We start from the raw sequence: 24,652 nt of genomic DNA, 5'->3' as shown, positions 1-24,652 counted from the left end.
CACTGCTAAATGTGTTAATGGTGGAGAAACAACTTGCAATTACAGAAAATCATTTATCTGCCTTGATTGGTGGCCATGCTAACCAGATTAAGCATATATAACAGGCTATGCTAGCTGCAGCATAGCACAGAGTGAGGCAGAGGAAGGATGAGCAGCACCACATGAGATTGTGACTGACAGCACTAAAACTCTCCTTCCACTGATTGGTTCTTTCTAGATAGCACTGGGAGAAAGCAGAGGAAATAGATTTTTCACAAATTACGTCTCATATCACAACATAATGACAGTTTTAACAAATATGTCGAAAAAAATATTTTTATAAAAGTTACATACTGCAGCTTTAATTTCACTCAGGAGAGGACGGTACAAGGGACAAGTTCAATATATGAATATGTTGGTAAATGTTTTACATTAAATGCTAATGAAATGGAGGCAAACAGTAATCTGTAGCTAATGTTGTCATGTCCTCAACCTCCATCGCCTTGTTGGAGTCGACATTCAGAGAAACTCCTCTCCAAAATGACCACACAGACAAGAGGGCGTACGTTGACTCTTTACTGAAGCCAGTTGGAGTAGGGTAAAACTGAGAAATGAACATACAAACGTTCAGAAATAAAACACAGTAGCAAACAATACAGCACTTAAAGGTACAATAAATTTGCAACAGAGAAAATATTTAGCGCACGGCTAGACGTTCTTATAAGGGAAATACTGCTTTTTTACAAATAGCTAAATTATTCTTAATTAACAAAATATCCATTGCAAAATTGAATACACACCAACAGTGCTTTCAAAGACCGACTGAATCGAAGTTGCAGTGTTACTGTGAGAAAACCATGCTTGGTATTCTCCTGCCTTGTCTTCTTTTTATGTCATTATCATTATCATTACGGCAGGCTCTTAAAATGTAGTATCTAAATTCTGCCACTAGATGTCAACAACTATACACTTCTGTAGTATAAATCTGTGAAATGTCAATAAACTGACACACAACACAAATCTAATTATGCTAAATGGTTGATAATCTCACACAGTCTACCCACCTCTCTTGGAGAAAAACTGGATTATAAATTAACACTCTTGCCTTTTTCTCTCTCCCTCTCTCTCTCTATTTTTAAAACCTGATTTTATTATTTTTCTTAGCAGCGTAGTAATTGCCACAGTCATTCTTGTCTTCCACTGACTGCAGCTGAACAGCGTCACCTCAAGTGTTCCAAGCAGGAACGAACCATTTCATGCAGAGGTTCAGGGCAAATATGGATGTGTGATTTTTGATCTGGGAGGGGTTACATACATTTTTTACAGCTAAAACCAATGTTCTAAAATACCATCTGATTAATTTTGTAATTGACAGGGCCCCATTTTTTTTTTTTTATTTCTATGAACAAAAAATAAATAAATAAATTGTGGAAGGCCCCCTGTTGGTCAGGGATCCTAGAAGTGTCATCACTTTCCCCCCCTTTACGGTGTCCCTGTTCACAGATAACTTTAGAAACAAAAACCCTTTTAAGTTCAAAACCCTTCTATACATTATGGTGAAGCATTCTGAATCAGAATGCAAACAATGCGTTAGCAAACATTGCTAATTCCTATCTTTGAATTAGCATAATATTGTATAAAACACTGTTAATTTATTTTCTTCCAGATGCCAGATTCAGTTGGATGAATGAAGGAACAGACTTCATTAATCAAGTAATTGAAAAAAAATGTGATAAAGTAAAATATCGGTAAATACTGTCCTAATAGCAGCATTAATATTTAAATTGTTGTGTACCTCTAACAATTACTTTTCTGTAGCTTAGAAAATTAACCTGTAACAATAATAGCTAAAATTTTAAGTTAACCTGTAAAAAAAAAACATAAAAAAATCTGAAATTATATCAAATTTAATAATAAAGCAGCAGGCTCACAAATGGTTTTGTTAAATGTTTAAGTTCAATTTTCTCACAGTTTTTACTAATAAAACCACTCCGGAAAGTTGCAGTTACTTTGTGATTTCTCAAAGGTTTTTCCAAGAGTCTCGCCAGGAATAAAAGGCAGTGCCAACTGAACTTGCTGCAACCCACATCTACTGTTTTACACTCAACAGAAACAATGGGATAACAGCCATTCCAGCTTTGTGTACTATCACTGGAGATAAGGAATATCTTTCACAAAAGTTTGTCTTGCAGCATTCTTGAAACAGATGTGAACCACCATCATGTCTACTAGCGGCAGTGATAAGTTACAGTCCGTCTCTTTCAGTTCTGTGGCTCTCTGTTGATTCTTAGGAACTGATTGTGAACTCACGTGAGTCTTCCGCATCTGCGTACTGTAGATTCCAGTCATAGAAAAGAGAAAATGATTATACTGGAAGTACGTTAGCTGTTTACCAAAATAAAAGCACCAGTATTAATTTCCCAATTAAAAGATCATGGGCGTTTGTTACTTTTCTAACAGTGTTAAATTAATCTAATCTCTCAGAAATTAATGCTTTCTGTCAGAATGTCACATTCATCCTGTTTAATCTGTCATCACTCGCCTTTCTTGAGTTGAAATCAACATCTGCAAAGGATTGTTGCTGACCTTCTATCCAACCAGAAGTACAGGTTTAGGGTCAAGAAAAGGCAAGCTAAAATCTCAGCAGACCCCACACAAACAAACTGCTTAGACCTTCACCTTCAGGTCAAGTAGTGATCCACTACTATAGGTGAACCAGTTATTTGGCTGATGGCAGCTGTTTCTTTTTACAAAAAAACAGCTGACACAGAGACATTTAAAGGCTGGGGTATGTAACTTTTATGAAAATATGTTATTTGTTGTAACTGTCACTATGTCATGGCAGTATATGAGACGGATTATCTGTGAAAAATGCTTGCGCCCTCTCCCTGTGAAAAGCAACCAATCAGAATCAATAGGACTCTCCGCTAAAAAATCTTCTCGCCTGACATTTTTTATCTGTGTCAATCAAAATGTATGTGCTGCTAAATGTGCTAAATGTCCTTAGAGAAACTATCTGCCATCATCGGTGGCCACAGATCGATGGCCTAACAAGTTAGCATCGGTGGCCATCCTAACTAGCCTGAGCATAGTAACGGGGAGAAGCTGTAGCATAACATAGAGCAAGGGGGAGGCTGTGAGCAGAGTGTGCACTAGCTTGATTGACAGCACTAGGACCATCCTCCTGGCTCTGGTTGGTTGTTTCTGATCTAAACCCTATTATTTTATTCCCTCCCCCATAACATTTAGACTTAAAATTCCTTGTTTTTGTGCACAAACTTAGTGAATAAAGCTGATTCCGATTCCAAACTGAACACAACTGTATTTCTCACAAATTATTAGCGCTATAGTTAATGCCAACAACTATTAAACATTATTGTGTAAAACAAGATTGACTGTACCTGATTTTGAATCAATTGATTGCTCCCGTTTTATATGTCTTAGTAACCTACATCTGTGGGTCTCATAATATGTTGTGAGACAAGTATTGTTAATTGACGAATTATAAATAAACTATGGCCAAAGTCGTTATCATGCTTTTATTTTGAAAACGCTCAGGGAAAGTGGTTTCAGTAGCTGTGGCTTGGAATGGAAGTTTTTCTCAATTCTTCCTATTGAAGTTATTTCATTTAAAAAGTCGGGCATTGTAATGAGTGGAGCTACAGTCCCGGCGGACATTTCAGGACACATGTTGGACCTTGATGAGGACGAAGACCTGGAGGTGTTCAGTAAGGTAAAATAAAGTTGGCCTTGAGTCAGCTTTGCTTTGCTCTGGGTTTCTGGTGTTGTGGACTGACCGACTGAGTGGTGTTCCGCTGACACCAGGAAGAGTTGAACAGAACCCGTCAGCTGCCTGTTGCATAGGCTTTTAACTTGTTCCTAACGCCAAGCAGTCTTTTATAAAACTGCTGCTGTTTTCAAAGTACTTTATTTTTTAAGAGACTTTTTTTGTCTGTTTAAATAAATTTTGCTGACATTAATTTCTGTAGGTTTTGGAGTGTGAAGCTGACCTTATTTTCGCCTGAGTAAAAGTAAAACCTAGAATTTCAGGCAGAGAATTCACTGATCGATGTTCTGGCCAACACCGAGTTCTCGCCTGACATTTTTTTTATTTCCTGTGCTCTGACTGATTCTTTGATAGGAATGTTAATTTTGAATCCAACAGGAAAATGAAGAAATTTAAAACCTTATCCTCATTTATCAAGATGAGCAAAGCAAAGGTTCCTGACCTGCAGACTTGATTAGGTTTAGGTTTACTTGACATGTAAACATATTCTGGCTTTAAGCTCAGTTTGGGCCTAACCCTCTTTGTAATGAAACGTATCTGACATTAAATATGAATATAAATATGATAAAAAATGCTCCACACTCTCAAGGGGCAGTATTATGTAAAAATAAACTTTTTTGAGGTTTACCTACCAGGAGTGTTTCCTTGATTCTGAGAAATCCTTTAATCTTCCATGGCAGTCACTACACCTTCAGACTTCCTGAAAGTGGAGATTTTAAATAGAGGAACAATTTCAAGGCGTTAAACTACTAAGTCAAATTTCTTTAAGTCATATTTGGGATACAGCATTTTTATAACAATTGAAGTCGTTGTCATGCTTTTAGCACAGTTAACTTCAGTTAACTATGTTAACAAATTAAGTTTACATTTTATAGCAGTTGATTGTGCCATTTTATAGCACTATGTGCTTGGAAAACACACAGTACTGCCCCTTTTAGTGTTAATATCAATGATGTGAGTTCATTGTGTCTAATATATTAAATTAATTGGGGTAAACAACAGATTGATTTGATCACTAATCATTGGTCCGAACCAATCATTGCAAAATTAGCCAAATAACGGGTTCAACCACCTATAGTAGTGGACCACTACACTAAAACATGCAAGGAAAACATTATTTGTGGAAATCATGAGTAAAAACATTATTCAATATCTATATGCTCTCACAAGCTCAGGTTATAACATTAAGTAAAATTAGCTACCATAACGAGGCAGATGATACACAGCTCCACATTACGAGCTGTGTATAGAGTCACCCATTTAAGCAAATGGGTGACTCTGAACCCATAAAAGAACGGAACAGATGCTTGGAAGAGATAAATGTGTGGATGTGCCTTAACTTTCTCCAGCGAACCGAAACAAAACTGAAGTTGTTATCTCTGCACATAAAAAAAGAATGATCTAGAGCAGTGTCTCTCAAACTTTTTCAGGCTGAGGACCTGAAAAAGGTCCATTTGTTAACCCATTTAACAAACACTCATAGACCATGTAACTTGACACAACATCTTAATATATACAACCTGAAATGAAAATATTACTGTCTTAATGCACTTATTGTCATTAGTAATTCTACTTGGAGTATCTGGAGTTATTTTGTGAAATTGTGGTTTCTAATCATTCCAATCATGTCAGACACACGGAAATAAAAAAGAAGTTGTTTTTTATTGCAAAAGTTTTATACATTAGTAATGTTTAGGCCTATTTGTAATTTAGAAGCACAATTAAAGAAAAATAAACTTTTGAGTTCCTTTGGGAGAAACAAAAATCATCTTATGCACCATTAAATCTAAAAAATATGCACCCATCTATTGTATTTAATTTATTAATTTTTTAATTAAATTAAAAATAACTGGTTGTTGGGGTGTGAGCACAGCATCATAAGTAAGCAAAGTAAAAAAAACAAAGAACAGTTCTCACTTACTGAGACTTGAGTCCTACCATCCTACCCGAGTGAAATTAAAGCTGCAGTATGTAACTTTTATAAAAATATTTTTTTCGACATATTTGTTAAAACTGTCATTATGTTGTGACAGTATGGTATGAGAGGTAATTTGTGAAAAATCTATTTCCTCTGCTTTCTCCCAGTACTATCTAGAAAGAACCAATCAGTGGCAGGAGAGTTTTAGTGCTGTCAGTCACAATCTCATGTGGTGCTGCTCATCTTTCCTCCGCCTCACTCTGTGCTATGCTGCAGCTAGCATAGCCTGTCGTGAATGCTCAGTCTAATTAGCATAGCTACCAGTGATGGCAAATAAACGATTTTCCTGTAATGATAAGTTGTTTCTCCACCATCAGCACATTTAGCAGTGAGTGAATGAGGTTGGTTGACAGCACTAAGACCCACCTACTGGTTCTGATTGGTTGTTTTGGTCAGAATGACGCAGTACTTTAGCTAGCAATAGTAGTTCAGGAAGGAGATTGATTGTTTTCACAGATTGTCTATCTCATAACAAACTGTCACAATATGTTGACAGCTTTAACAAATATGGAGAAAACATATTTTTTATTAAAGTTATGTACTGCAGCTTGAATAAAATGCAACTACATAGCACTTTTTGAGAAGTCTGGATTGCTTCATGTATATTTTGCATGTTGCCTATGACTGTTACTCGTGGAGAGAGACATTTAATTTTTTGTCAGGGGGCCCAAGATTCCTGGCAGGCACCCTGTGTACCATAGACGTGTTCAAAGGAATCAAATCGCTCGTGATCACTTGGCACAATACTCCCAGCAGGTGTAACTTGGTTTCCTCCAATTATATAAGTAATCCTGGAGTTGTTTTCTTTCAACCTCTATCTTCAGCTTTTCCTTTGAGTGTCTTGGTTTTAAGTCACTTATTCATTATTATTTTTAAACACAATCATTTGGTAAGCTAACTCTATGCATCACACTTTGAGCTCAAGCCACTTCAAATAAATGGTGGTTTACTTGCATGACCTTGCTGACCGCTAGGCGGTGCTCGTGGCCCACCAGTGGTCCAGGGACACTGATTTGGAGTCAATGCAGAGCTTGAGTTATTACAGCTAGAACCAGAGATCAGGCTGAAATCTGGGTGTGGTGATGAACTCTGACCTGAACCTTCAGAGCCACATAAAAACAGTTACAAAGTCGACCTTCTATCACCTGAAGAACATTTCCAGGATTAGAGGACTAATGTCTCAGCAGGATCTAGAGAAACTCATTCTTGTGTTTATCTTTAGTCACATTTATTCTGCAACAGTGTCTTTATAGGTCTGTCTAAAACAATCTGATCAGCTGATCCAGAACGTTGCTGCCGGAGTTCTCTCTAAAACCAGGAAGATGGAGCACATCACCCCTGTAGAATTGGCTCTATAGACATAATATAAGAATAGACGCCTCATGGACCGCTCTCACCTATTGTCGCTGCCGAGATTTAGAGCGGCCATCTTGGAAGGGTCGAACGCTCCACTCAGCTTTATATGTCTGGCAGGCACAATGACATATCAGCGCATTTAATCCTTTATTACATGGTTTTTTGATACTGGAGACCATATTCAAACATCTATCAAAGCTACATTTATAAACAATTGTATTTTTTTTATTGTATTGATGCATAGTCCAGCATATTTAAATATGCTTAGTGGCTATGACAATAGAATAGGAATGGAATATTCTGATATTGATGTATGATGAGCATTTTACAAACCACACAGCCGTTCATAATTTATTTAATACATTTAGTAATATCAATACATATTTATATAAATATACAAACATAAATAAATAATGATTATTAATGAATGATTAATACTGAATTATATATATTGATATGTTTACATGTGTACATACATATAAACATGTACAGCCTAATATATATTATCTGTCGGCTGTTTTCCAGCCGACGAGTTCTAGCTTCAGAGAGATTCAGCAGCTGATTTTGAGTCCAAAACCGATGTGAGATTCATCCGTGCTGCAGTGAATCCGTCTCTCTTTAAAAATATCTCCCTCCTCTTCCTCTCATTGTGTCTTTATGAAACCTTCAAAACAAAACGGAAGATTTGGGATGTATCTTACTTTTGACAGAGTGAAAGAATTACATATAAATAATTGTCTTTACCACCTGTGCAAACTTTGCTGAACAATGCCATAACAAGTAATATAAGTTTTATAATATATGTTACACTGTCACATTTCTAATGTAGGCTCTTGTGTCAGATAATCTAAGTCAATGTTGGAAAATAATACATTTTTTAGATTTACGGAATCTCGGTCTGCCTTCATAGCGGCTGAACCCGTATTACGCCAAGCACTGTAGCTAATGTTAGCTGGTATCTCGCCGGTGGACATAAATACAGTAAAGTAATATTCTAATCACAATATATACACAATAWTATGTCCATCTTACTTGTGAAATGTTGTTTGTGGATCTCTCACATCAATAGTCCATCGATCCGAGCAACAATATCCCTCAGTGCTGAGACATCTTCTGATGTTTTGGTTGAGCAAAGTGAGGGGGACAACCCTTCCAAGATGGCCGCCGTATTTCCTGCGCCGGAGCAGCCAATGCTGGGTCTACTCTTATATTATGTTTATGATTGGCTCACTGTAGCTCAGAGAATCCACCTTATTCCTAACCCCCATGAGGCTTTGCGTGATTTATGGGCGCGACTTCCGCTGCTAACCGGAACCGCCATTTGTTTACATGTTAGTAACTCGTAAACCGGTTTTCCACAGTGGTTTTAGGCCTATAAAATATGTGGGAACACCAGCTATCACTGCTTAAATGTGGCAATATTGTTTTACCATTACTTGTAGAAATGGCTGCAAATAACCCGCACTAGAATATTTAGCTACTTCATCGACTCAGTTGCTTCGGATGCAGATGCAGGTTTTCTTCCCTTGGCTTTCTATCCACACAATGAAATGCGCACATAAAGCATTTTGGGTTCTCTGGTTAAGTTTAGAATTTTTAGCCAAATTCTTTTTGTTTCCTTATCTGTCGGTAGGCGATGAAAACTACTGCCTTTGTTTTGGGCGCACGTTCAAAACACTCTTGCTGCAGCCACAAATTAAACTTGGTCTGATCATTAGAGAACAGCATAACAGTTACCCAAGGTCCGAAAAGGCAGACACTTTTGAGTGGCAAGTTGCTCTCCATAACAGGTTAATGTGTGATTCGGTTTGGTTCTAGTCCAGTGGGGAGAGATTATCTGTATTACGATCAGGAGCGCAGCTGCTGCGGTCATTTCTCCACTGATTTGCAGCGACACTCGGCAACGGAGAACCTTGAGATTCTGGTTGTGATGGTCTAAATCAGTGGTCCCCAAACCTTTTCCTGTGAGGGCCACTTAACTTTTCCCTTCTCTGGTGGAGGGCCGGAGTCAGTTTGTAACAGAATAAGTGTTACACGTTTATCACCTGCGCTTCCGGAATTTGTTGACGGGGGTGGGGGGTTGGTGTGCACGCGTTACTCGATTGATTTTTACCCAGAAAGCACATGGGCAAAAACTGTTAGTGAAACGGTCACTGGGACTGACTAGTATATATTCCATTGAGGGAAAGTAACTTAAGTAACTTTAACATATGAATTCCTCATATGTTAACAACATAAAGGCTCGTTTTGAAGTATAAGCTGCTACTTACAGGCGTTGCTTCGAAGAATTCGATCTGGAATGCGGCGTTCATAACAAACACGTGTGTTCTTCTGCTCTACTGCTAGCAAACAACTATACTGATTAAATAACATAAGAGTCAAGTCCCTAAAATTTCAACAGATGGCAGCAATGCACCATGCAAAACAAAACACCCACAGTTTACAGGACACACTTCCTGCTAAAGAGCCCCCTGGTGGTTAAACCAGAAAATACAATATATGAAAAAAAATCTAAATGCTCTCTGGTATTGTTCAGGGGGCCGGACCAAATGTGGAGGCGGGCCGGATCCGGCCCGCGGGCCATAGTTTGGGGACCACTGGTCTAAATGAAGCCAGATATTTTATTTTGTCTTATAAAAAATTTTCCTGGCCCAAATATAATGATAAAGATTCAGCTCATGAACTTTATTTTTAAAATACAAACAAAAAATAAAATTCACATCACAACAAGCTAATATTATGTAGTTCTGGAGTTTTATTACCGTCAGTTCTAAAGAGAAACGAGCTGTTAGCAGCGCTGCTAAGTCACGGTCATTCCGTTACAAAACTTAATGCTGTGTTCCTGTCGCTCCCGGTGATTAAACTCACAATTGCGATCCTCTGTACGGAACAGCTCTCTGATAGCAGACGGTGTGTCCGTGAACAGGTTTAACTAAATATTGTATTATAACCGAATAGAGAGATTTAACTTTTATCATGAATATAGATTAGCAAAAAACCCTACAAATTACAGTGAAATACTGCTACTTCCGGTGGGCGCTGAAAGTAAGACCCATAATCGTTTCCCCAGGAAGCCTCACAGGAATAAGGTGGATAGACTTTAAAATTCTCATTAGTCCAGAGGTTCCCAAACTGTGGGGCGCGCCCCCTAGAGGGGGCGCCGTGCCATTGTAGGGGGGGCGCGGGAAGCCGTCTGGATGAAAAAAAAACAAACAAAAAAAACATGAACGCTGTATGCGCTGGGTTTTTACCTTAGAATGGAAAACTCTCTGTTATTTCTCTGTCAATTTGATACAGCAGGGCAGGGGTGCCCAAAGTCGGTCCTCGAGGGCCGCATCCTGCATGTTTTAGTTCTCTCCCTGGTTTAACGCACCTGGATCAAATGATGGCTCGTTAGAAGCCCTAAGAGCTGAAAAGCTTAACAAGCTGAAAAGGACCTGGAATGCGGTGTTCATAACAAACACGTATATTCTTCTGCTCTACCGCTAGCAAACAACCGGTACTGTGATTCTCCTTTGTAGAATAATTCACAGAAAATAATTGAGCTCTTTCTCAGTGTCGAACATTTAATTTTTTTTTCCGCTACACCATCAGCTGTCATCAAACTCAGCTGACCGGCCCTCAGCTGTCATCGAACGTTCGCTCTCTCTCTCTCTCCCTCATCCGGGGAGCCTTTCACAATAAAACATTTTACATTTCATAACTCCTATTTTCACGCTTACACTACTTCCCCCTTACAACAAAAGAAGCGTCCCCGCTTCAAAACATAGCAAATAAAATGGGGTGATTTAGTACAAGAAAACAGCCATTTTCATAAACTAGAATTATACTTTTACAGGAATGAACGTTTAACACAGGAAACAAGGAAGAGAAAAATAAATAAATAAATTACAATGAGACTTCAAAACCCATTCTGAACAGGGCACCAGAGTAACCAAAAGTCATAACTTAACAGTGAAGAATGGGGGGGGGAGGGAGGAAAAGTAAAATAACTCTTCAGAAGTCAGGGCTATACCTGTCTGGAGGACGAAAGGGATGCCCGTACCTAGTTTGTTGTTTCACTGGGGTTGGAACTGCACTGGGCCTGCTACTACAGTTGGAATATTGCCCTCACTTTGACCTCTAGATTGAGTAACATGTGCCAGGTCAGGTGTTGCCATACTACTATACTCAAATGTCCAAGGCCTAGAGCCTGAGAGGGCGGTTAGAGTGGGGGGCCCAGTACATGGTGGAGCATCTGTCACAGATGACCTGGGTACAGGGGACCTATACGGCTTGAGACGGTTGTAGCAAACAACTTTGGGTTTAGCTCTGGGGTCAAGTTGATCTAACACCTCATAGTCAACACCCATGTCCACCTCAAAATCCAGCCGTTTTAAAACTTTGAAAGGACCAGTCCATCTAGGAGCCAACTTATGTCTAGACAACGAGGGGATGTCAACCCACACTAGATCCCCAGGATCATAAGCTTCATGTCTCACTTGCCTGTCATAATGGTGCTTCTGTTGTATGGCTGTAGCAGCCATGTTAGCAGCTGCAGTGTCAAAAGCAGAACACAGTTTGTTTAGGAGACTAGTAGCATACTCATTAGGTGCACATGTAGGTGTTTGCTCATTGTTAGTGGGAGCACTAAGGAAAAGATCGGCGGGTAAACGAGCCTCCCTACCATGAACCAAAAAGATTGGGGTGAAATTTGTAGTGGAGTGTACACAAGTGTTGTATGCAAACTCAACCTGTTTCATGTGTACATCCCACTCTCCCCCTTTTGAGTAAAGGTACTTAGCTAACTGGTCTTTTATTGATCTGTTAGCCCGTTCCACCATTCCATTTGACATTGAATGGTATGGAGATGTCCTTGTTTTGTGTACACCCATACTCAAACACAGACATTTAATAAGGTCTGAGTCAAACTGACGTCCTTGGTCAGTGTGTAGGCTGTGGGGAACACCATGGCGACAAATGTAGTCCTCAAACAAACACTTGGCTACAGTAACAGCTCTCTGGTCAGGAAGTACATACAGGTTAATGTACTTCGTGAAATAGTCCATTACAACAAGCATGTATCTGTTTCCATAAGTAGTGAGGGGCAACTCRGTGAAATCCATCGCTATTTTTTCAAATGGTTTTGAGACAACAACATGTTTCAAAGGGGCCTGCTGACAGGGCGTTGGCGGCCGCCGTGCCTCGCACGCCACACATTCTAAACACCACTCAGTTATATCCCGAGACATGTAAGGCCAGTAGCACCTAGCTTGAGCACACTGTAAAGTCTTTACTGCATCAAAATGTCCAGCAAGAGAATGACCATGTAGTGCCTTGAACATTTCTTTTTGTAGACCACTTGGAACAACAATCTGCACAACAGGATCGCCAGGGGGATGCCGAACCTGCCGACAGAGAAGAGAGTCACTAACGATTAGTTTTGGAAACTCCCTCCAAAAGTGTCTATGCTCTGCAGAGCACTTCTTTATCTTTGCAAAGGGAGGCCTGTTATTTGTAAGAACCCATTCCAGAACAGTTTTTAACACAGGATCGTTGTTCTGGGCCTGTCTAAGATAGTCAGTGTCTCTGTTCAGGAAAGAGGGGTCAATAGGGTGACCTTGAGCCACCTGGTGGACCGATCAGTAAAATCCACAGAATTTGCAGYTACTGTTGGAACAAGAGGAGAGTTTGAGGGATTTGAAGCAGTAGAGCAGTCAATTGCAGGGGATGGTAGGCGTGACATTGAATCATCATTTGCATGTTTGTGTCCTTGTCTGTGTTCAACAACCCAGTCATATGGATCTATTTCAAGGGCCCACCTGGCTCTACGTCCAGTTGGGTCACAGTCCAAAGCCATTTTCCTCAGACTAAGAAGAGGTTTGTGGTCAGTGATGATCCGAAAGCGGTGTCCAGTTATATATTGGCGAAAATGCCTAATAGACCAGACAATAGCCCATAGCTCTCTGTCATAGGTGGACCAACATTTTTCTCTTTTAGTGAGGACATGACTACCGCAGGCAATGACATTTTCCATATTCGTGTCATTTGTCTGCGATAGTACACAACCAATGGCCACATTTGAAGCATCTGTAAAAAGCAGAAATTCACATGAAAAGTCTGGATAAGAGAGAACGGGAGCGCTGCTTAGAGCATGTCGCAAGGTAGACAGAAACTGAACTCTGTTCAGTTTCTGTCCAACAAAATAGTTTCCCTTTTTGGGTGAGTGCATGAAGTGGCTCAGACAGCTTGGCATATTGATAGATAAACCATCTGTAGTATGAGCACAAACCTAAAAAGGCTCTCACTTCTGTGGGGCTGTTTGGGGTGGGCCACTGCTTTATCTTTTCAACATTTTTGGAATTGGGCCTAAGGCCTCCAGGAGATACAACATGCCCAAGCAAAACCACTTCTTTTTGCGCAAAGTGGCATTTGGAGGGTTTCAGTTTCAGATTGGCTGCTCTGAAGCGGTCAAAGACTTCTCTTAGGTGTTCCAAATGAGTAGAGAAGTTAGCACTGTATACAATTACATCATCAAGGTAAACAAGGCAGGTTTTCCATGACAGACCTTGTAAAACCAATTGCATCAGATACTGAGACGTAGGTGGAGCATTTACCAGTCCCATTGGCATTACATTAAACTGGTAGAGAGCTCTACCTGTGGTGAAAGCTGTTTTCATTTTGTCTTGTTCATCAAGCTGCACTTGCCAATAACCTGATGGTGCTGAGAACTGAAGAGCCTCTGAGCGCATCCAGTGTGTCATCAGTACGCGGCAAAGGATGAGCATCTTTAGTGGTGACGGCATTTAAACCTCTATAATCTACACAAAACCGCCATGAACCGTCCTTTTTTCTCACCATGACCACAGGGGCAGCCCATGGGCTATGACTGACTTCAATAAGTCCCTTATCCAACATTTCATTCACCTGTGATTCGATGATCTCCTGCATTTGTGGTGAGGTGCGGTAAGCTCGTTTACGAACAAGAGGTGCAGTGCTGGTATCAATTTTGTGCTTTACAATGTCTGTCCATCCAAAATCGTTGGGGTTTTTACTAAAAATGTCCATGTACTTTAGCAAAAGGTCATTAAGTTGAGACTTTTCCACAGGAAATAACTGTTCCTCATTCAGATCAAATGGCACTTGGAGCTGTTGATTGAATTGATTTGAGTTGGTGGTTTGGTCCATGTCAACGTGACAAATAGGGGTTGGCTGAATTGGAGTACTGTTCACGATGACGTCCTCTTTAAAGGCAGGGAAAAACTGTCCTACTTTCATCCCAGGTTGTAACGTAACAGATCCATTAATTGGGTTCAGAAGGCGGACAACAGCAAAACCATTTCTTGCTATGGATAGAGTACGGGCCACCGAAATGCCAACCAAGTCCAACTGGTAAGGCTCAAGGCAGCCATCATAGACATCAGGAATGTCCACAGTTACTGTCGGAGGTGTTAATGACACTTCACAGTTGACCTCACAATGTGGTGGAACCACTGTACATTCTGTTATAGATGCTGTACAGTTTAAGGGAGCCAACTGGGGTTTTCTGAGGAGAGGAATCTCTGCTCCATATAAATTACAGCTTTCCCGACCAAAATCCAGAACTGCATTATGGAGTTGTAGAAAGTCCATACCAAGAAGAGTGCTTTCACTAACATTCCTCATCACCTGCACATCATGGTGTAAGGTATGTGAGCCCATCTTCAGAGTCACTTCAATGGTGCCTAACGTGTCTAAACTGTGGCCCGTCACAGCTTTTGATAAGATAATGTTTTTATTCCAAGGGTCTTTTAGCCAGTGCAGGAATAGTCATTTGGGTTTTTTCACTTATAAATGAAATGTGGGAACCTGAATCCATGTGTGTCAGACCCCTCTAAGATCCCATTAATATACGAGGTAAAATGTGTTTCACTTACTGGTACCATCATTGTGCTAGGTTCTGGAAGTTCTAGCGTGGTAGGTGGGGAACCACCAGGTGGCAGTGACACACCATTTTCAACTCCAGCAATTCCACCGTCATTTTGGGCTTTACTTGAGTGAGCTGATGAGCGCCCCTCCTCAACAGCTAGTGTTCGTTTCCCTGGTAGTATGAGCCATCAGTTGAGTAGCCTGGATGGTTACGATCGGAATGGTAGTCAGCTGGTTGGCGATGATACATAGGTGGAGGTGCCATGAATTTTTGGTCCTGAAATGAGACATGTTTTCGTTGAGGGCTTTGGCTCCTCTGCCTCCATTCATATTGGCGTCTCCCAGATGATTGGCAACGTCCTCTATTGTCCTCATTGTAGAAGCCACTGGACCGTGAATATTTTCCATTGCTGGTCCTGAAAGAAGGGGAACCAGATCTATACCCCCTGCTGTATAGATTCTCATTTGGACTGCGCCCAGATCGGTGTCCGTACTCAGGGGAAGGCTGGCGAAACTGTCTTGTTGGTGAACGAGAATCTCTGTTATCCAACTTCAACTTTAGTGTCCCTAGTTCTTTACTGAGATCCTTTACAGTACTAGTGAGGTCCTGTATGGCAGTTTTAAGATATGCTTGCTCACTGGAAACAGTATTTACAGAAGATGCGTTTACAACTTGTGCTGCAGCACCTGGTAATACTGGTGATATTAAACAAGCAGCCTGACGAGCTCGCTCTGCTCGTGCTGCAACCTCAAAAGCCTCCTGAAACGTCTTCACTCCACTCTCGTGGCACTTGATCTGTAGCTCCTGATCCAAACCAGCAATGAAACGGGACATTTTCATGTACTCACTCGCATTTTTCTCAAAATCAGGGAATGCCTCTTTCACTAGACGATATATATCTGCAGCATAGACTTCCATCGCTTCATTTGGCAGGCGATGAAGTGCATTGGGAAAAGTCTGAAAAGAGGCAATGACATCTTCTGCCCGAACGCGTCCTGGAAATTCAAAGGAGAAAAAGTTTGGGTACCACTGTGTTAGTCTATAAATCACTGAACGGCTTAGCACCACAATACATTAAAGATCTTCTGTTGCATATCTTTAATTTCGTCCTCTTAAATGGATGGCTGCTCCCTTCTTCCCTCAGTCTGTAACCATAACAAGTAGTTCTTTAAAAGGATCTTATGATCAGAGTAAAGTTCAGGAATTATCTTGAATTGACTTAATGCTGTCAGTTAAATAAAGGCTCAGAGTGAGACCTCTGTCTGCTGCAGATGTCAGAGTTTTCTTGCTGACCTCAGCAGATTCTGACCAGACCTACAGGTAGCACAGCATGGTTCACTGATATAAACGGAGTGATTTGAATGAGAACCTGTGTGGAACCTGTAAACACTTCAGTTTCTAATGTGTTGCTGCTGCACCGCTGCCCTGCTGCTGTCAGCTAAGTTATCAGGAAACAGTGCAATGTTGTGAGGACTGGACGCATGGAGGGTAATTTTATCATCTCTAATTGTTTTCTTCTTCAGAAGGTGTGTATTGTTCCACTTACTAAGCATGGTTAAACATTCAAGTTTCTTTAAACATTTGTCTGGATCAGCTCTCCCTTATGAAACCATTGTGCTAAGCTAACAGCGGCCATACTGTCTGTTGATCCAGAACACGTCCCTGGCGGATGGCAACCCCATGCCCAACTCTCCTGATTCCATGGTCAACCAGTTCCGACTGGATGAAGAGAATGAAGAGGAGCAGCAAGGTGCCATTAATAAAGACATCTTTGTTACTGTTGACAACCCAGAGAGCCACATTTCTGCTATTGAGACCTTCATTACGTACAGAGTTGTAACCAGGGTGAGTTGCTAATGTTACTTTTGTCCAGTCAATATTGATTGTTCCACAGTCACTGGTGAACAGGTTCAGATTAAATGTAAATATTTAATCTGAATCCATTTAAATGTTCAAATGAAATGTTTCTTTAAGTGAGAAACTTAAATGTTCAGTCTCTGTCTCAGTCCCTTAATCCTGGGACATTAGTCCTTCCTTCCTTCCTTTTCTGCCTTTGTTCCATCCACCCACCCACCAACATGACCCTAGTCAGTGGTGGGAAGTAACGAAGTACAAGTACTTCATTACTGTACTTAAGTACAATTTAAGTACTTTACTTAAGTAGATATAATAATTGGTACTTTCTACTTTTACTCCACTACATTTTACAGTAAGTATATGTACTTTCTACTTAACTACATTTCTACAAAAGTGTCGCGTTACTCGTTACATCCAAGTCGCGTTGCTCTTTTTTCAGTTAAAATGTGAAGTTCAGGGATTTAAAGTGGCGCCGTAAAATCCCAGCAATAACGTGACTTAGTGTCTGTTGTCACCCATCGCCTCCCCCTTTACTCGCACGCGGAGCTCCAGACATGCGCAGTGGTTTCCTCTGAGCGGGAGGAGATGTCTGTCTAATCGTCAGTAATATAATAACGCTGCATAAATCATAAGATATGGCGACATGTAAAATCAGCAGCGCTTCGCTTTCACAGACGGTGGGGACTTCAACTTTTAGCGTCACTTGGAAGGAAAGCGTAAAGAAAGGTAAACTATGTGGACGTGATGCTAGCAAAGCTAGCTGTACAGACACATGTTGCATCTGCGATGAAAAAAAGTTATCACTCATGAACTGAATTATTGTGTGGAGGTGTTGACTGAGGTGTCGTAAATATGAGACAACGCTGGTACCAAAATGCAATAAAGTGGTATGATATTCAGGAACGATCCGATTCTTCTGGACGGATCTTTACTGATTAAATTTATTTAAGCTCTAAGTATTTAATATCTAGGTGTTTTATGGGAATGTGGATCTTTCAGATCAATTTGAGAAGCCATTTTGATAGGTAAAAGTTATTTTTTGTGTCATGCAGCGCGGGGTGCTGGTCTTGACTTGGTCTTGGGTTGGTGGTCTTGACTACAACACTACTACTGGCTCCTTGGTTGTCTGTCCTCCCCCACTCACCTTCTTTCCATCCCCTTTCTGTTGGATTTCTTTCAAAATAAAAGCCACTAGTGGCAAAAAAAAGTGAAGTTCATGTTATGTTAGGACAGGAGACGAGATGTTTCCATCCCTGAAATTATGATTCATAGAATCACATATCTAAGTCTAAACTATGTTACAGAGTAAACACAATGAAAACATGCTTTATCTGTGGCATTTATTAAAATGGCACATTTCCAATGTATTAAAATTAAATACGATCGGCACACTTAATGATATTAGCGATTAGGTAATCCATTCAGCAAGTACTTTTACTTTTAATACTTAAGTATTTTTAAAAGCCAGTACTTTTTTTTACTTTTACTTAAGTACAAATGTTAATGTGGTAGCTTTACTTTTACTTGAGTACATTTTTGTCTGTGTATTTGTACTTCTACTTAAGTAAATTTTTTGAGTACTTTCTCCACCACTGACCCTAGTGGGGTCTTGAGGTTTGCTGATGCCTATCTCCAGCAGTCAACGGATGAGAGGCGGGGTCACCCTGGACAGGTCGCCAGTCCATTACAGGTCAACACCGAGACGGACAGGACATATGTCCACATGTCAGAGTTTCCCCCAGTGTATTATAAGCCTGGCAGCCCGTCATGCTTTACTAGCTTCGTCGTCAGGCTAAGCGTTGCTTGTTTACGTTTCTTTTGCACTTAACATTTCACTAGCAGAGCAGATTTATTCCTAAGGGATAGGTTTATAATAGATTGGTTTATAGTTTATGTTTTTAAACCCGACAGCGCGCGGACCAATCACTCAACTGGCGCTTCTGCGCCACTCAGCTGGATCCGTAACTGATTTAATGAGCCATTCGCAGTTTCACTGTACCGGCCGTGTGTACTTAGACTTGCATGGCTTAATCTTTGAGAAAAGCATATGCTACTGGCATATGCTTGTCATGAGGTAAAGCGGGATCGCGCAAACTGGACACAGGCTGACCTGTATGGATGTTTACATCTACTTACTGTGAGGAATTATGATCCTTTGGAGAACTCTAGGTAAGAGTTTAAAACCCGCCGCGTTAGCTCTGGTTGCGCAGCTCAATGTGAACCGCAGGAATAACTCATAGCGAATTCAGAGGTCGCGTTGTGGAGCGGTGAGAATGATTTATCTTTGTGAACGAACAATTATATGTGCTGTTTACATCTAAGCACGTTGCCCAGCATGTGGCTCTGTGTCTGTCTTCCCTGTAAAGTTTATGTCTGTGGTCCAGGTTGGCCGGAGAGTTTGTGGATAACGAGCAGCGCTAACCTCATCATGCAGGTTCAGCCCAGTGAGGAGCTTTCGCGCTGTCCTCGGAGTCACGTGTCACGCTGATTTTCTATTATTTTATTATTAGTTTTAGTATTATTTTTCCGGTTACATGATGCATCAAACCATATCAATCTCTGTGCGCGGCCGCACGGAGATCTGAGAAACTGGTCCCATAAATTCAACCAACCAAAATAGTTTCTGTGACGCTTATTAAAAACTCAACAGACATTGAATTAAATCTCCAGTTTGTTGCGCATCTCTGCGTAGTGCAGCAGATTACAGGGCCTGTCCAAGGCTGTATGAGGCCTGGAGCAGAATTTGATTTAGGGGCCCCTTTTGTTGCTAAAAACATCAGCACCTCTAACAACTTCTGTGTTAGATTTAGTGAAATATGGGAGAAGGGAGTAGTTTAATTGGTCAGCTTAAAAAGCAATAAGTTATAATAGCAGTTTACTAATTTGTATTTGTAAATTCAAATATTAAACTCACAGCATCAGATTGTTGCTATGGTAACAAAACAATCTATGAATATTATTTTAAGTTTTACAAAGTAAACTTGCCAGCTCCTTAAAATCTTGTATTTAAATGTAAACAATTTAAAATAATTTAATTTATATAACATTTAACAGCATTGATAATCTCAATAAACAAGTGCTGGTCTGCGTTAAAATATTAGTGTTTATGGGGCCCCTGAAGCCCTTGGGGCCTGATGGAACCGCTGACTTAATTTGGATTAAACAGAAGTGCAAATTTGTTGCTTTTAGACTAGTAGTGGTGGTTTAAATAGCATTTCACTGGAGATCTTTTCCCATAATATATAATTACACAGTAATACTTTTACATTTCCTGTCAACTTAACATCTTTTAATACAAAAACATGGTGGACCACCTCGATGCCCCGACCATTGGGCTTAGCAAGTTTTCTGGGGGAAACCCTGCATGTAAAACAGTATTTTAGGTTTGGCAACATGCAGTGAGAAAATTCCGTGTTAGTAGAGCTTTAATTACCAGCAAAATCACTGATTAAATAATAATATTTTCTGCTGGCATATGGATTCAAAGGATGACGTTCAAACCAAGATCTCTTCAGATTACTTGCAAGCCTGACTGCTGCTGGAGATCTTTCCTCTTCACATCATCACCGTTCAAGTGATGCATCTGTGAAGACACTAGGATAACATCAGTTATGACAACATAACATTTCTCTTTTTGGGATAAATTAAGTATTGTTGAATTGAACTGAAAACTAAAATTGATTTCCACAAACATTTGCAGTGTAACACAGCAGATTTCAGTCAGAAATATGAACAATTACCAGCAGAATGGTGATGACTTCATTCATGATGGTCCCTCTTGAAAATGAGATCTGGATCTCAACAGGGTTTACCTGGTTAAATAAAGGAAATTATAAAAATGATGGAAGTTGTCATCTGAATCTGTTCTCCAGACCACCTGCAGCGAGTTCGACTCCAGCGAGTATGAAGTACGGCGACGCTACCAGGACTTCCTGTGGCTCAAAAGCAGATTGGAGGAAAACTACCCAACTCTGATCATCCATGTATGTATCACAGCATCAACTTTTCAGCCTCACCGATAAGAGATAGGAAGTGCTGAGGTTTCTGTTAGTTCTCTGAGCCAGATCCGTTACCTTCTTTTGTTGTTGTTGTTCTTTCTTTCTAATTTCATAATGGCTTCTTTCCTCACCGTAAATCTGTGCATATTTAAATTATTTAGATCTGAAGTGACAGCTTTCGTCTTATTGAGTGGATATTTGAGAATATCCATGTGTCATGGATGCAGCAGGTTCCTCCTCAGTGTTTGATCTCAACACTGTGGGGCTTCCTGAGCACGTTAGTCAGAAGAGGCTCTGTGTCATGGCAACAGTTCTCTTGACCCTCAGGAGAAACCAGTGAGCAGTTGGACTGAGTCACAGTTTGTAGTGCTAGCAACTGGAACTCAGTTTGAATATCAACATGTTTTGTCCCTCACAACAGAAAGTGAAACATATAAGCTGTGTCTGAATTCAGGGTTTGCATCCTTCGAAGGACGGATTTGTAGGCCGATTACGTCATAGCGTGGCGACAAGGGCTGTCCGAATTCAAAGACTCCTTCAAATGCGTCCTTCTTTTCCCCAGATTTGAAGGATGGGTCCAATGTATCCTTCAAGGCCCACGATATCCCATAATTCATTGCGGGTTCCAACTGGGTGTTCAGGCATACCGTAATTGGCGGTGAATAGAGTCAAATTATTTAGCTATATAACACTTGTACCAAATCACGTTGTGTCATTAAAACGTTTTTAGGCGAGAATGTAAGTGTGTAAATCTCAAATATCTGCTCGGCTCATCAATACATCACCTAATTGCAATATTGCTCTGACATTTTCTGTAGCAGACATTGTCTGCTACCGCTGCGTTAACAGCCAGCTCCCCTCACCAGCTGTCAGCTGGCCGGGCGCTCCAGGTTCGGTATACCGAGGGAAAACGCCTAACTCCTGGCACACTGTTATAAAAACTCCCGCTAGCTTTCCCCAATGAGTGGGAGTTAAACACCGATATTATTCAGACAGGTCTGGTTGAAAAATGTTTGGTTTATAAAATATTTCAAAGCAGAGCACATCGGTTTGATTGATTAATAAAAGTTAAGCCTTCAAAACATAATAGGTTTATTTAACCGTAATGTCCTATCTGCAATGTGGAGAGTATTATATTTGTAAATGAATAATTTGCTTATATGTATTCCTTGTAGAAAAGTGCAGTACACATTTGAACATTTTAGAATCAAACTAAGAGATTTCCTTTTTACTTTTACTTTTACTTTTATAGTGAACATCATTCACTATAAAAGGTGAAGAATAATTTAGAAATCAGTAATACATGACTGAAAACCAAACTTCGGCTCGGCTCCGTTTTTTTTTCTTTCTTTTTTTTCTCCGCTCTCTGCTTTACGCTGTCACAGTTACTAGGCAACATAAGTTACGCTGAGGTGGGGGCGGGGACAGTTAGTCAAGGCTAGACCTGTCCGAATCCACAGATATTTTTCTTCCGGTCTTGGTTTATTCCCGGCCTTTGAAGGACCTGTCCTACGTAGACCAGTCCTTCGAAGAATGCAGACCCTGAATTCGGACACAGCTCATCAAATGTTCAATATTTGTACATTTGATGAGTTTTGCTGAGAGAGAATGAAAGTCCTTACATTCAGCAAACGATTCTGAGCTCGTTACAGGCTCTGACACTGCTGTAGGAGAACTGGGTCAGTCACATCCTCCTAGTCAGAGCAGCCAGGTCAGTTTTGGCAGATGTCACAGATATCCACTGGTTGAAGCTCTTTGGGCAGGCCGTTTATCTTGGCAGTGAAGGCCAACGCAGAGCCAAATAAGCACTGCCTGAAAGCCAGCCCCACGTGTCAGACATGACAGAAAACACGGTGATCCCCTGAGAGCTTTGTGCTACGCTACATGAGCTGCTGCACACAAGTGCTTCATCCTCATCACATTGGTTTCGTGGGTGAGATTTAAGTTTCTATGTTGGCGTGTTTGCAGCCTCTCCCAGAGAAGTTTGTGATGAAGAGCATGGTGGAGCGCTTCAATGACGACTTCATAGAGACCAGGAGGAAAGCACTACACCGCTTCCTCAATCGGATCGCCGAGCACCCCATCCTGTCCTGCAGCCACCACTTCAAAGTCTTCCTCACTGAAGAGGTTTCTCTCATAGACACGCACAGTGGGAGGGGTGGGGAATAATTTATTCATATATATAACAGCCAGGGAGCCACACAGCTAAAGAGCTTCAAAAAAACGACTCTAGTGCAAAGAAAGAATAAAAGTTAGAAATCTGAAATGAAATGTCACATAATTATGAAAAGCTTTTCAAAAATGAAAAGGTCCTTAGCTTTGATTTAAAGGTCCAGGACTGTGGCCTGGTGTAGATCCAGTGGAAGTTGGATCTACACCAGGCAGATCTTGGGTAGACTGCTGTGTTTTAGCTCTTGGAACATTTAGAAAAGCATGACGCAGTGATGTCAGGCATACCAGCTGGGGCGAAACCATTAGCTTTAAAAATCAAGAAGAAACGTTTCAAAGCTATTCTAAAACGACCAGACAGCCAGCAGAGAGACGGAGGATAAAACCACATTTTGGACCAACTGAAGCCTATGAGGGACAGCATCTGTAGGCTTCTCGAGATCAATAGCTTAAAAACTTTGGCATTGATTTTAAATGATCTAGGTTAGCGGTTCTCAACGTGGGCGGTACCGCCCCCCAGCGGGCGTTCAGAGGACGGCAGGGGGCGCTGGCGGACATTTTTACAAAAGGGGGTCGCTGGGATGCCTTTGGGGGCGTTTGGTCGAAGGTAAACTTTACACCTTAAATGCACAACAATACCAGTTTAACCTTTGAGCATCTTGGTAAAACTGTATTGTGTAACATTAAATCATGCTTGGCTGCAACTGTATCGATGGCAGCTCTTCTTCTATTCAGTGTTTGTTAGCTTCTGTTAGCTTCTTGGCGCAGCTCCGTTCTCCTGCTACTGGTAGCTAAAATCACGACACCCTCACTGTGTATCCCTCTGAAAAATGAACCCATTTAAATAAAGAACTAAAGAAATCCCTCCATGGGTGATACCATAGAGAGCGTTCATTGTATAGCGTTAACACGGTGCTGTAAGTGGTCCGGTATGAAACGGGGTGATAGAAAAACACAGCACTTTTAAATTTCAATAATCAGAATGCAGAAATTGTTTCCGTTGTTTTAAAAGGTTTATGTCGGTCTGGCTTTTCCCCATCTATATGCTTCCCTACCGCCCTGCACCTTAGGGGCTTAAAAAAAAGACCTTCACACCGCGCAAAACTCTGAAACAGGAGAAGCGGGACATAAAACGGAGCGACGAACTAGATGTGAATTATGGCATAAAAACAGAGAATCCGACGCTGAACAGTGAAAAAAATCAAAACATGATGTGAAACACATGACGATTAGGAGGCGCAGCAGGTGATGAGATTACTGATGATGACCGTCATTAAACGATAAAATAAATCTAGCAAAAGGAAATAAACTAAAGTGAACATAGCAATAAACCAAGAGAGGATAAAACTAGTCAAATAAAACTAAATGGAAATGAATGAAGAACAAAATTCAAGAATAAACTAAGAAACTAAAGTAAATGCAGAAGAATAAACTGGTATGGCAAGACCTTTAGAGCAATAATTAATACAGAGACTGTATGGCAAGAATAAACAGACACTATTTCCAGATAAAAGGTAAAATAATATTGTTGAAGTGCCATGGGTTTGTTGAGACCACATCTAGTACTGAAAATAAATATATCTTGGACCATAACAGTAAAGAACTGATCACTTATTTATGTTTTTAATTAGATTTGATAT

The 24,652-nt window shown here is 40.5% G+C and overlaps 1 protein-coding gene and 1 long non-coding RNA gene across 2 annotated transcripts in view; one reads left to right on the top strand and one right to left on the bottom strand.

Moving 5' to 3' along the window:
* The first annotated feature begins 1,935 nt into the window (after window positions 1–1,935).
* The window catches only part of snx7 (sorting nexin 7), a 49,629-nt gene continuing 26,912 nt past the window's right edge, over window positions 1,936–24,652 (top strand). Inside the window, exons 1-4 of the mRNA XM_008438530.2 lie at window positions 1,936–3,712; window positions 16,642–16,833; window positions 20,718–20,828; window positions 22,812–22,970. Coding sequence (XP_008436752.1) covers window positions 3,629–3,712; window positions 16,642–16,833; window positions 20,718–20,828; window positions 22,812–22,970 — 546 coding nt within the window. The 5' untranslated portion in view covers window positions 1,936–3,628. The remainder of the gene's footprint in view (window positions 3,713–16,641; window positions 16,834–20,717; window positions 20,829–22,811; window positions 22,971–24,652) is intronic.
* On the bottom strand, window positions 20,120–21,178 carry LOC103482402 (uncharacterized). The gene is made up of 4 exons (XR_536461.2): window positions 20,862–21,178; window positions 20,586–20,657; window positions 20,279–20,428; window positions 20,120–20,205 (listed from the first exon to the last, which is right to left on the bottom strand). It is a non-coding gene; the product is annotated as an uncharacterized LOC103482402 (long non-coding RNA).

This window comes from Poecilia reticulata, linkage group LG20, assembly GCF_000633615.1.
Source record: "Poecilia reticulata strain Guanapo linkage group LG20, Guppy_female_1.0+MT, whole genome shotgun sequence".
In the NCBI taxonomy this organism is placed as follows: Eukaryota; Metazoa; Chordata; class Actinopteri; order Cyprinodontiformes; family Poeciliidae; genus Poecilia; species Poecilia reticulata.
The sequence above is the reverse complement of the archived record's forward strand: the minus strand, read 5'-3'. Positions and strand labels throughout refer to the sequence as shown.